We start from the raw sequence: 12,012 nt of genomic DNA on the forward strand, positions 1-12,012 counted from the left end.
TGTGATGCTTAGACTGCTGCTCACTTAAGTCTTTTAAGAGGCAACTGACCGGCTAAGAAACATAGAAAATATAGCAGCAGGATAGTCCTGACACTGAGCTAAGGCACTAGCTTAATGAAGATGGACTCATATGACAATTATCATATACACACTCAGTATAATCATTGCTTATTGCTTTTCAGGCGTCTTTTATGTTCTCCAAAGAGCATTTGCCTCTTTGGCAGGGTGTTTTCTTGAAATGGAAAAGCAGATGCAGAGATACAGAGAGATACATTTCCTGACACTGAGTACATAATATATAGTGTATATCCACACAGCCAGCTTCTCAGCACTTCTCATGCAGTCTGTAGTGCTATCGGCCAAATGTGGATATTTTGTCTCTTAAAACACAGACAGAAAGACAGACACTCAACTGACATTAAAACCAAACAAAAAGTTGCTGTGTCATAGCTTACCTTGACCTCTGACTTCTTTTTCTTTTTTTTTGGGGGGGGGGGGGGGGGGGGGGTAGCAAACAATAATACATAATTCATGTCACCGCTGAGGAAGATTGCAAAAGAAAAATTGAGTGCTGAAGATTGCATTAGCTCCATTTAATGCTTACTTAATGTGTCCCAGTCTGCTTTAAGGATATGTACTGTAACTTAACATACAATAGTTTTAAAATGATGTGATATAGCTTGTGAGAAACCATGCGCTCCTGTTTCTAGCTGGTCTTACAGCTAATACAAATAAATGTTTTAATTGTGGGTGTTTGCATTACAAGAGTGAACATTTAAATCAAGAAATTTCAACACTTTGATCAATGTCAGTGAGTAACAGCTTTACATATAACAAATATTGGTGTCTTTTCTAGGTGTGACAACAACAGGCCATTGTGTGTGCTGTGTGTATGTGTGTGCGTGTGTTTATGGTTGTGTACATTTATGACTGAGTGGCATAGCAGCTGGGGGTTGTAACGTGATGCCAAGATGCTGTTGTCCCTGGGAATGCTGATGTTGTCGGCCACGCAGATTTACACCATCTTCACCGTTCAGCTCTTCGCCTTCCTCAACCTGCTGCCTGTGGAGGCCGACATCGCTGCTGTGAGTACTTCTTCACACGACTAAGTGTAGAACTGTTCATAGAAACATGCAACAATAATAAACCAGTGCGACTAATTATACCCATGTTGATTTTTTTGTTTTTGTTTTGCAGACAGGTTTGATTAGCATGTCAGGCTTTCACTTGGTTGAATGAAGATCCTATTTGTCTAGTTTGATGATGTATTATCCTCCATATTTTTACACAAAAGTAATTAAGTGTAATTTTCCCATCTTTCAGTACTCATTTGACAACAAAACAGGCAACTTTGATGACATGCCTGCAAGGTTTGGCTATCGTCTCCCCAGCGATGGACTGAAGGTGAGTGCAGAAGGGTCAAAGGTGTTTGCCTGACAAGCTGATGAGCTGATTGGTTTGTAGACTTAATGGGAAGTCTCTACAAATCATTACAATGTTTTTATGATCTCTGATTTCTTTTTTGTGTGTTTCCACTTTACAGCTCCATTGAATTAATGTTTAACCATGAAAAATAGCATAAAAAAGTAAAAGAAAAGAGTGGGTAAAGTGGATGGAGATACGCTACACTCCAATGGCAAAATAACACACATTGTAGAATGACTGCAAAAAGGATACAAATCAAACTGGCTGGACTTATGTGTAAGTCCATCAAAGTTTAATAATGCGTAATGGAACACGCACACACTCACACACACACATACCCAGCAACTTGCATACTGGTTGATCCACAAAGCACACAAACAGAGGGGATGATTCATGTCTGCTATCTAAGCTGGTCATTGTGGCGTTTCCCACAGCCAAGAGCCCAGTTGTTGTTGTTGTACAAAGGCTTTTGGCACACAGAAGCAAGCTGATGGCAAAATGCGTGGTGTGTTGTTTTGTGTTTGTGTTTATGTGCAGGTTAAGCATTGTATATTTGGACACTGATAATTACTGCCACTTATCTGCATTTAAAGATTCTATGTTTAGCATCATGACATCGTTATGACAGTCCCACAGCATGATTCTGGCTTTGTCACAAGTTCTGACCCCATTCTACATTTTAGGAATTAGAGGTCTGAGATGAGTGTCAGACATCTCATACATACCCAAGTGTTTCTGTGTCCCATTTGCCACCACCTGTCTCTCTGAGAGTAATGGAAAGTCACAGCAGTGGGAATGCAACATTTCTTTAAACAATTTCTTTTAGAAAATAATCTAATATCAGAAAAAATTCTGACATTTTACAGTTTTAGAATTTCAGATCAAGCACTTTGTAAGGGAGCTTGGCCAGCTTGCTCTTCAAAAATGAGTGAAGAATGGATTTAATAATTTATTTACTCAAGGTCATTATAGCAGGACATACTGGTTTGTGTATGTGTGTTAATCAGTTAGTGGAAAGTCGGGGCACCCGGTAGTCTAGATAATTAATTCACATACCATATACACACAACTCACTGACTCTCTCCCCACTTTTTTGTCTGTTTCTCACAGTTTAGTTGTCCAACAAAGACTAAATACAACAAAATAATCGTATAACGTAGACGTATAACAAACCACTAGTGCACTGCATGTATAAAGGACTGTGCTCACAATCGCTCACAGTTGACCACAGGTACAGATATCCTAACTGTATGTAAATGTAAATGTGTCAGTACAGTTAACAGAGGTGCATGTGTGACACCAAACTGAAAACATTCCCACCTCTTTCACATATTAAGATATTTCTAGGACTTGGTCGTTAACTGCAGAACTGCTAGCATGCACTACTTTTTAATCACTGTGGTGAGAAAAAATAAATGAATTATTGAACATGTGTATATATACTGTATATGTTCATGTTTGATATGGATCATGGTAAAGGTTGGGTTGCTTTAGTTAATGTCTCACCTCAGTCCAGGCTAACAGAAAGGATTATTGCGCACAGTCATGTTGCTCAGTGCGGATGTGTGTGTGAGCATTTTAGTCTTATGTAAGATTCTGTGTTATGAAAGCTGAGAAAAGGCTTAGCCTCTCTGTTACCCGCTCTCTGTCTTTAATTCACATCTAATCTCTGCGTCTGCTCTCACTGCTGATGTCTAGTCAGTGCAGAGAGACTTGAGTACCATGCAGACATGCTGCCCTAGTCCCCGAGGGCAAAATTCAATCCGTCCATCCTAAACTTACTCTCCCATTCGCCGTCTATGTCTGGATCTGTCTGTCTCTTTCAGATGACAGCTGCACTAGGCAAATTTTTAATGTGGAATACATCCACAATATCAGCCACATTATCACAGAGTAAGGCTGTGGTAGAAAAGAACTTCTCATCTTCTACAGAGAAGCGGAAGATTTGCCCTGTTTGTCAATCTTAGTAATAATATTTTTGGGGCCTCATTTTAATGGTCACTGTCCCAGATTCACAGAAGAGGTAAAAAAAAATGAAAAATACAGACTTCTTACCATTTATACTCTACAGCTCTTTAGATATTTAGTGGTGCACTCACTCTTTGTCTATTGCTGTTTAGATTTCTGTAGGATAAAAATCACCTTTCTCTTTCCCAACACATCCTTCCTTTTTTTCATACACCTGCTGTTCAGTCTTTGTAAATCCAGTGTTATACATGATTAGTCTTTCATAAATGCAATAAGGAAAGATGCACACCTTACAAAAACTCATCCAAATTGCATGCATACTGCAAGGCAAATGCCGTAGTGCATCTTAAAATTTTGCATGTTTTAGTATTTTGAGATAAACTCACTTCAGATGTTTTAGTTCTGCAGCACTGCAGCTGTATAATGCCTGGAGAAACCTCTGGCATCACAAGGCAGCACAAGCCTGTTTGTCTCCAGAGGATTCCCCACAGGGAGCAAGGCTTCAAACAGAGCCTTCCCTGTTTCCACTTACACAACCGGGGCTGTTTACAGTTGCCTCAAAGCAAGGCAACTGCAAGCCTGTGTCCACCCGCACTACGCAACACTTATGCTTTGTTTAATTTCTGACATGTAGATATTGGTAGTTTCATTTTGGAAATTAAGGTTCAGTTCAAATGTAGCATAACAGTGCTTGCCAGTCTGAAATTAAAGTCAGCGTGAAGTGTGTCTCAGATTTATAGATAAGTTTTGTTTTTTGATCAATTAAGCCATATCAACCATACTAAAGTCTGGTGAAAACTTAAAAATCTCTAGGTTTGCATCATAAATATTGTTTTATCATAAAAATTAGATTGGTATGAACAGTTGGGAGAGTCTGTTCACTTTGCTTTTGTTGTGTGGTGCAATGGTGCAGAAAAAGCTAATCCTGGCTTTGGAAAGAAAAGTGAAAGCGTGTCTTGTATGTATGATGGTAAATGACAAACAGACTGGCAGCACATTAATCAACTGACCATTCATTTGTTTTTAAATTTTAAATTCAAGTGTGAGAGAGATATTTTTTTTTTTTTTACTTAAGTAGAAGTAGCAACATCATAATGGGAAATAATACATAATAAGTAGTAAAATTCCTGCATTCAAAATTTTAGTTATGCGTAATCATAAGTACACTTACTTGTGAAGAATCTGTGTGGTGTGAAATTGATTATTAATGTGTAATTGATTAAGTTGCATTTTAATCCTGTTGCTGGCCCCAGTGGGGGAAAATCAGACAACATATGCAGTTGGTGCCATTCAGGCTCATCATACTGTTTTTCATGTAAAATCACACACATACTAAGCAGTATATATATTCTGAAATGAATCGGAGTAAAAGTATACTTCAAAATTTTGCTACGTTTTGTGTTTCTGAAATGGTTTTCTTAATATTGTTGCAGAGACAGCTCCACAACATAGTATGCATTCATTTATGGGTGATTTTTCTAACCCTAACCCTGGACTACACTAGATAAAGGTTTAGAGAGAGGAACGATCAACAGAGGTCTGGGCTACACCCTGTGTGCACGAGATTCAGCATTGTGACTCTGGCTAAGAATTGATACCCAACTTAAAATAACTTCCCTTTTCTTATGGAATTTCTCAGCATGCAACTTGACTTTCAGGCTTTTGGTTTTTATTCCATTTCTGTACCCACTTTCACTGCCACAATTATAGGATCTGCACACACAGACTGAGAGGAGACGCTCGAGTTTCCTTTGGAAAGTCTTTGTGGTTTGGATGTTGCAGAGAAAGCCTCAGAAGAAGTGTAAACACTTACCCTGTTAAGATATGGAAAAATAAAAATGTAAGGTAAAAATATATACATTAAATATTCCTTCTCATGTGACATAAAGCCTGGTTTCTGTTTCTTTTCCAGAGATCACAAAAGAGATACAATATTATCACCACATCTAATATTGCTCCAAAATATATCAGACTAGCTTGCTAATTTTAGTAGCAGCAGAAGGAATTTCTTCTTATTAGTTTGTAAATGCCAAATTTGGCACAAACCTCTGTGCAGTTATTTCCTCAGGCTCAAGTTGAACTCAAGAATTTGATGGATTGTGTTTGAATTCATTGTTTGTCTGTTGCTGTACAAACAGCTGGTGGGAAACACTCCTCTCATGTCACATGTTTTCTCAAGTTTTATATGTTTAGTAAAGAACCCAATATCGTGACATTGCACATGAGGAAGTGCTATACTGTGAAGTGTGTAGAACTTGTATATTAAGCATTTTTGCTTGTTTCCCCAGTTTCTACATGAAGTTTCCTCTGATGACTCCACTTTTCTCCCACAGTCCAAAGACATGCAAGTTAGGTGAACTGAAGTCTTAAAATTGTCCATGGGTATGATTGTCTGCATGTGTTGGCAGGGGTGTGATGGACTGGCTACTTGTTCAGGATGTTGGTCAGTCTGAGGTGGGAAAGGCCCTGCAACCTTGCACAGGATAAGCAGGTGTAGATAATAGAGAGATGCCATTTTTCTGTGACATCCACCCCACACACGGGGGCCAGAAATACATCTTAGATTAAAAGATCTCATTCCAAGGCACTCATATTAACAGTTAGATGTTGCTTTGAAATTTAAACCTGTAGAGTCTGGAAGGTCCTCAAGAACCTTGAAAGTCCTTGGACGCTACTTTTGGGAACCACTTCTCTTTTGCTCTCGGCCGAAGGTGTAGTAACAAACATTGTTCATCCTTTTGGCTTCAGCCAGTAGTCTACTTAAATGTACTCACATGCACACCTGCTGTGTCAACATGAAATACTGACACTAAAAGGGAGATGTGAATGTCTTTTCTCAGATTCTCAGATTCTACAAGATGAAGCAGTAATCTGTTTACTTAATGCACCTGAATGAGTCATTTGTCTTGTGGCTGTTTATGGTAAATGTATGCTAATGAACTAATCATAGCTGTTATACAGCAGACAGGGATCGTTCCTGTAAGTGTCTGGGTGACTTACTGTAAGTTTACAGTGATAAAATGAGTCAGTGTCTTAATTGGCTGCTTCACTCTGTCGTCCTCTGGTTCTGTTGTAGGAGTTTCATGCGTTTCTTGTTCAGTTTCTTCACCCACATTTTCTCAGCCAGTCTCAAGTTTGACCCAGAAACAATCCCACTTTTCTTTTTTTTCAGTCGCCCCATTTCGCTGGCATTCCTGTTCAGTGCAGTAATAGGATAGGCCTCTGAATGAACGTCAAGGGTCAGTGTATGTAAATATGGTGGTCATAGAATTGTAATGATAAAAAGCACAGGGTATAGAAATTAAACACAATGTGAAAACTAGTCTATATGTCAGTCTGAAAACAAGCTCTGCAGCTTCACATGCTTCCTGTTGTGGTCATGCATGAGGGAGGGGGTTTTGAAGTGGCTTAGGTAAGGTTAAAGTGGGGAGTCTGAATCTGAAGCTGAATGTGGAGTCGCACAAGCTTTAATCTTCTTACAGGAAGTCCCAGTCCTACGGGGAGTTATTAATACCACTGTTATTCTCTATCTGCATACAGGCCTTACAGTGAGATTTTTACTGACAGGATTAAGTGTGATCACTGTGCGGTAATGTGGTATAGTCCACCAGAAAACCACCCTCCCTTTTCCTGTTGAATTGTGCAACAATAGAAAATCACATTGAGAGCTTTATTAGTGCACTCTATAGTTTTTTTGATTTTTAAGGAGTACAACAAAAGGAAACAAAAAGATATTTGCAAATCGACTTGTTTTGCACAGATTCTCTGAGAAGTTTCATATCAGCTGTTTTCAATTCTAGGTCTCTATGAAAACACATATCAGGTCAGGTCACAGTTGTTCTTTTAAACTACACTTTTTGTAGTACCGGGGGAGCCAAAAGAAGCAGCAAAGGTTCTCTAACTGTAATTCTTTTTTTTTTAACCCATTCAAGGCGAAAGACAAACTAAATTCTTAAGTTTTTATGTTTTTATTCTTGTTATCTACAAAATACCATAAATATACAGAAATCTGTCACATTAGCTGCGGTTACATGCACATGTTTTTTCAATTCTGATCGTTCTGATTAAAGATTTCAACTGTTTACATAGGATCTGATTTTAATATGGTCTGGTGTTATCACGCGCTAACGCCATAAATCGTTTACACGGTACATTTTTTCTTTTGATAGGTTTATGAAAGGCTTTCAACTACCTCTCTGTAACTGAAATTTCAGTTGGTTTGGGCCTGTTTATTCTGATTGAGATGTTTATATGGAGCATTTTTATTCTATTTGGGCTTTTAAACTTGTTATAACCTGAATCTTAGGGTCCATGTAAACCTGCCTAGTGATGTTACTTTAGGAACATACTGTACTCACAGCTCACATAGGGGCATGAATACATCCTGGCACAGAATCAACAGGGCCTCAAAAATCACAGTAATAGCGACACTGCAGGAAGGTGAAAATATAAATTTTGTTTTACAGAAAAGCTCCATGTCACAATTTGTAAGCTGCTGCTGTAGCTTGAAGTCTGGCAGAATAGCGGGTTTATATGTTATGAGTTTTAAGGTGGCATTAGATGAGTCTAAAGTGTTATCCTTGCACAGACTGCATTTTCATCTCCTTTCAGTCTGCGTTTTCAGGATTCCCCCTCCTTCCCCAGTTATTTCCTGTTTTTCACCCTGCTCTCGTCGCTGCATTCTGCAGTGCTGGCAGGTGTTTTTTTTTTTTTCTTTTTGTTTGTTTTTTTTTTCCATGTTTTTTCTACCCAACAGAGGGCGCTCTTGCCACTGGTTTCAAAGTCAGGAAGAGGAATGTGAGGCAGTGGCACAGTGATGTCATTTAGCGGCAAGGCAGGGCTGCACTGGAGGAGGCACCCAGAGGTGATGGTGGTGAGGGCAGTGGGTGATTCCTCACATGTTTCTCCTCCCTGATGTGAGATTTCACAGATATCCCTGATCCCCGCATTTAACCTTACATACATCAGGTTCTGTTAATGTTAAACTATAACCAGACAGTGCAGTGAGTCAGCAATTTTGTCTCTGTACTGTTGCACGATCCCACAGATTTGTTCGTAAATGTGATGTGTCACTGTGGTCTTCCTGGCTCAGATGCTGTTTTGGAGTTGAGTTGGTGTGGCAGCCGGCAAGATACACTCGCAGAAAATCAGTTTGCTGCTTACTGTCTCCGGGTGTGTGTGTGTGTGTGTGTGAGTGTGAGAGAGAGAGACAGAGAGAAAAAGTGCAGACTCTCCTTGATATAGAGGCTGTTTTTTTTTTAAAAAGCGTTGGCTTTAAGAGAGCGAGAGAGAGAGAGAGAGAGCTGAAAGTGCCTAGTCCCAGAGTCCCACAGCAGTCCACACTTCCTGTCTACCACCCTGCCTCTGAGAGAGACACACACACACACACACACACACACACATGCGTGCGCAGGCAGTAGTGTTAGTTACACTTGCATAAGAGCAGCGGAGGTTCAGAAATGTATATCACATCAGGACCCTCCGACCTCATCTCTGATGTGTTTTCCTTTCATCATCATTTGTCCATTTATCTGCTCTGTCTATCTTTCTCTTCACCTTTCTATTTTTGTCTTTCTCCATCAGTTTTTTCCTCTTTCCTCTGTATTTTGGCGGCTATCTGATTCCCTTCCTATTTGTATCTTTTGCTGTTCTTGCCTTTGTTCTCCTTTCCTTTATCACTCTGTCAGCCTCTCTGTCTCTCTTCCTCTCACTATCTCCCTCTCATCAGCCACTTCAAAAGTTCAAAGTGGAAATTGGACTAAGACAGGAAGCAGCAGAGAAAGAAAGATGGGGAATACAAGGACCAGAGGTTTTAAGGGCAAAATGAGAACAACGCTTGACTATAATACACATACATATTATACACACACATGCATCCTTTCTGTGTGTCAGTAATCTTCATTCCAGTGGAAAGTTCTGTATCCATTATGCATGCATTACCATGTTAAATTAATGTTTAATTTGCCAGTGTTACACCTGGGGCTGCAGCAGTTCAAGTTTGTGTTTCATCTGTGGCTGTGATGGATGCTGTTAATCTGGAAGCAGCAGGAAGGTTGAACAAAGATGGCTCCGCTCACATTCTGAGTCAGGGAGCTGAGACTGGGTCCAGGGATTTAACAGTATTGTATCTAGCCTGGTAAATGTCCTAAAGATCTGACAAAACGGTGTGATTATATATTGGAAAGGTCTGCGATTTGTTCATAAAAAAAAACACAAAAAAAACTTGCTATTATGATGTGTGTTTTAAAATACTTGCCTACAGTTCAGCAACTATCAATATAAATCATATTGAACACTGACAAAATGATCAAATCCATCTTAGAAATGACCACCGGTATCTCATAGGTGTGAGAAAGGGAGATGATTAGCATCACTGTCACTTTGAATCTGCAGACATCAGTGCCCCTGAGCAAAAACCTCTACCTACTCATGGGAGGTTTTTTAGTTGACAAGTTTCAAGTTCAAGTTCTGATGCAGAAATTAGTAAAAACTGAATGAACGTCAAGCAAGGTCATTAGGTTTTCATCAATGTAATCGTTAATCATAATGACAGGTCCTTTTGATCCGTATGAGTAAAGCGTGCAGTAGAAACGGTAGAAACGTAATCAACACGCTCACTGTGGATTCTCCGGACAATCACCTGCTCTATTTAGACATGGGCTCAATCGCACATTACATGGACTTGCTGGAAGCATTAAGTCCGTTCAATGTTCGGTTCAACTGATTTGGACGTTTGTGTTTTCACATACAGCTCCTCCAGGAAATGTCTAGAAACATTCAGGATTTCAGTTTGTCAAGACTTTTTACACTCTTTCTACACTCAGTGTTTCTATACCGGTGCTTTTGGAAAATGACTCCTCATTGGCTGTTAGACTTTCAAGGAATGAAATTTGCTTAAACTTGCATGTAAGTCACTTACATGTCTATTGATGTCATCCCCACAGGGTTTCCTGATTGGTGCACGGCCAGAAAATGCGTGTGAGCCCATCGAGCCCCCTCCAAGAGACAACTTGACGGGCGCCTTCATCGTCCTCATCAAGCGATTTGACTGTAACTTTGACATCAAGGTAACAGTGTTTACATTGATTTGTGTGTGTGTAGTTGTCGTTAGCAACTGCAACACACCCTTAATCAACCCCAACCGTCTCTAGTTTTTATCTAAACATGATTAGTTTAACTTCATATCAAAGTGTTATAAATTATAGCCGTTATATTTCACTTGTATTTTACTGACAGGCCTCTGGGGTTTGTGTAGTGCATTTCTAGTTTTTTGGAAACTGTGAATGCTTAGCGCATAGCAACACCTGGAAATAGTTGAAAACATCACTTATTTCAGCAGCTCTTAATTTATAAGGGCAAGCTGCCAAAACAATGAAAGTGTGTGCGAGGTACTGCACACTGATAGGTGTTGCGTCACTCTGCATTTATGTCAGTAGGTGGTGTTTCAGAGTTAGTTTCACTGAGACTCTTAGATCAGCTTGATGGGCCACAAAAACAGGAAGAGGCCATTTCCCTAAACACAATTTCCTGCGCAATAATCTATCCCACTCTACTGCCTACCTTGCATTGCCTTTTTCTCCCACTGCTGCAGTTTTGTGTGAGATGCTGAAAGTTTTTTTTTTTTTTGCCAAATAAGTCGCTGAGGCGGCTGAAAGATGGAAAGAGCTGATCTCCCATTAGTCAAGTGAGGCGTCCGGCCATGTTCAGCACAGAGAGAGAAGCGGGAGTGTAGCCACGTCCGTCACTGGAGATGACGAGAGAAATGCTGTCAAAAGAAGACCGTGGACAAAAGGAGAGCAGTAGTAATTGTGCGCCAACAGAGAAAACTCGCAAAGCCTCTAATCTTCGTTAAAACCTAACTAACCTACGCTAGGTCACCCACAGAGGCTATAAATGAACTTGTTTTCTTAAATTTGCTGCTTCAGTTTCAGTGCCTCTTCAATTGTAAACATGTCAACAAAAAATACATCACAAACAAGAATATTTTTTTTCTAGGGACATTAGAGACATTAATGATTTTTTTTTTGTTAGAGAATTTCAAGACATTATCTGTAGAGACTTTTTTCAGGACATGCAGACATCCTGAATTGTTGCCAAATATTTGAGAAGTGAACACATTAATGTTCTTCTGTGATTAGAAAAACTTCAAATTTGTGGCCTGAACAGTAGATAAATTTGACAGCAGCGTTGGCAGCGAGAGAATTACTGAGTTATATTATTAATACAGCACCTCCTGCAGATTCAGAAGAATGGTTTCTGCCAGACACTATTTGACTTCCGTGGGAATCGGCAGACAATTCAAAGTTTTCCCATTTTGATTTGTCATTTCATTATTTGATTTTAGAAGGAATGTAAAAAGTCTGTCCATCTTAAACGTCCTGTTGCTCATGGTTTCAGAGGAAAACAGGAGAAAGAATAGAAAGGAGGGAGTAAGGTAGAGAGGGGAGAAAAGAGAGCGAGGATTAGGAGAGTGAGAGTGGGGATGAGTAATGGGGTGAAAGAGAGGAAAGCATGCAACCTCTTGGCATCTTCTTTCTCTCGACCTCCTTCCATCTCTCTGTCTCTCACTCTCAAATGTTTGAGCTTTACCTTTTCCCTCTGTGGCTTCTCTGTTGCCTC

The 12,012-nt window shown here is 39.7% G+C and overlaps 1 protein-coding gene across 1 annotated transcript in view; it reads left to right on the plus strand.

Annotated features, from left to right (window-relative positions):
- The window catches only part of rnf13 (ring finger protein 13), a 41,989-nt gene that overhangs the window by 2,251 nt on the left and 27,726 nt on the right, over positions 1–12,012 (plus strand). Inside the window, exons 2-4 of the mRNA XM_022738716.1 lie at positions 857–1,085; positions 1,324–1,404; positions 10,338–10,460. Coding sequence (XP_022594437.1) covers positions 972–1,085; positions 1,324–1,404; positions 10,338–10,460 — 318 coding nt within the window. The 5' untranslated portion in view covers positions 857–971. The remainder of the gene's footprint in view (positions 1–856; positions 1,086–1,323; positions 1,405–10,337; positions 10,461–12,012) is intronic.

This window comes from Seriola dumerili, unplaced genomic scaffold (assembly GCF_002260705.1).
Source record: "Seriola dumerili isolate Sdu_G_001 unplaced genomic scaffold, Sdu_1.0 BDQW01000002.1, whole genome shotgun sequence".
Classification (NCBI taxonomy): Eukaryota; Metazoa; Chordata; class Actinopteri; order Carangiformes; family Carangidae; genus Seriola; species Seriola dumerili.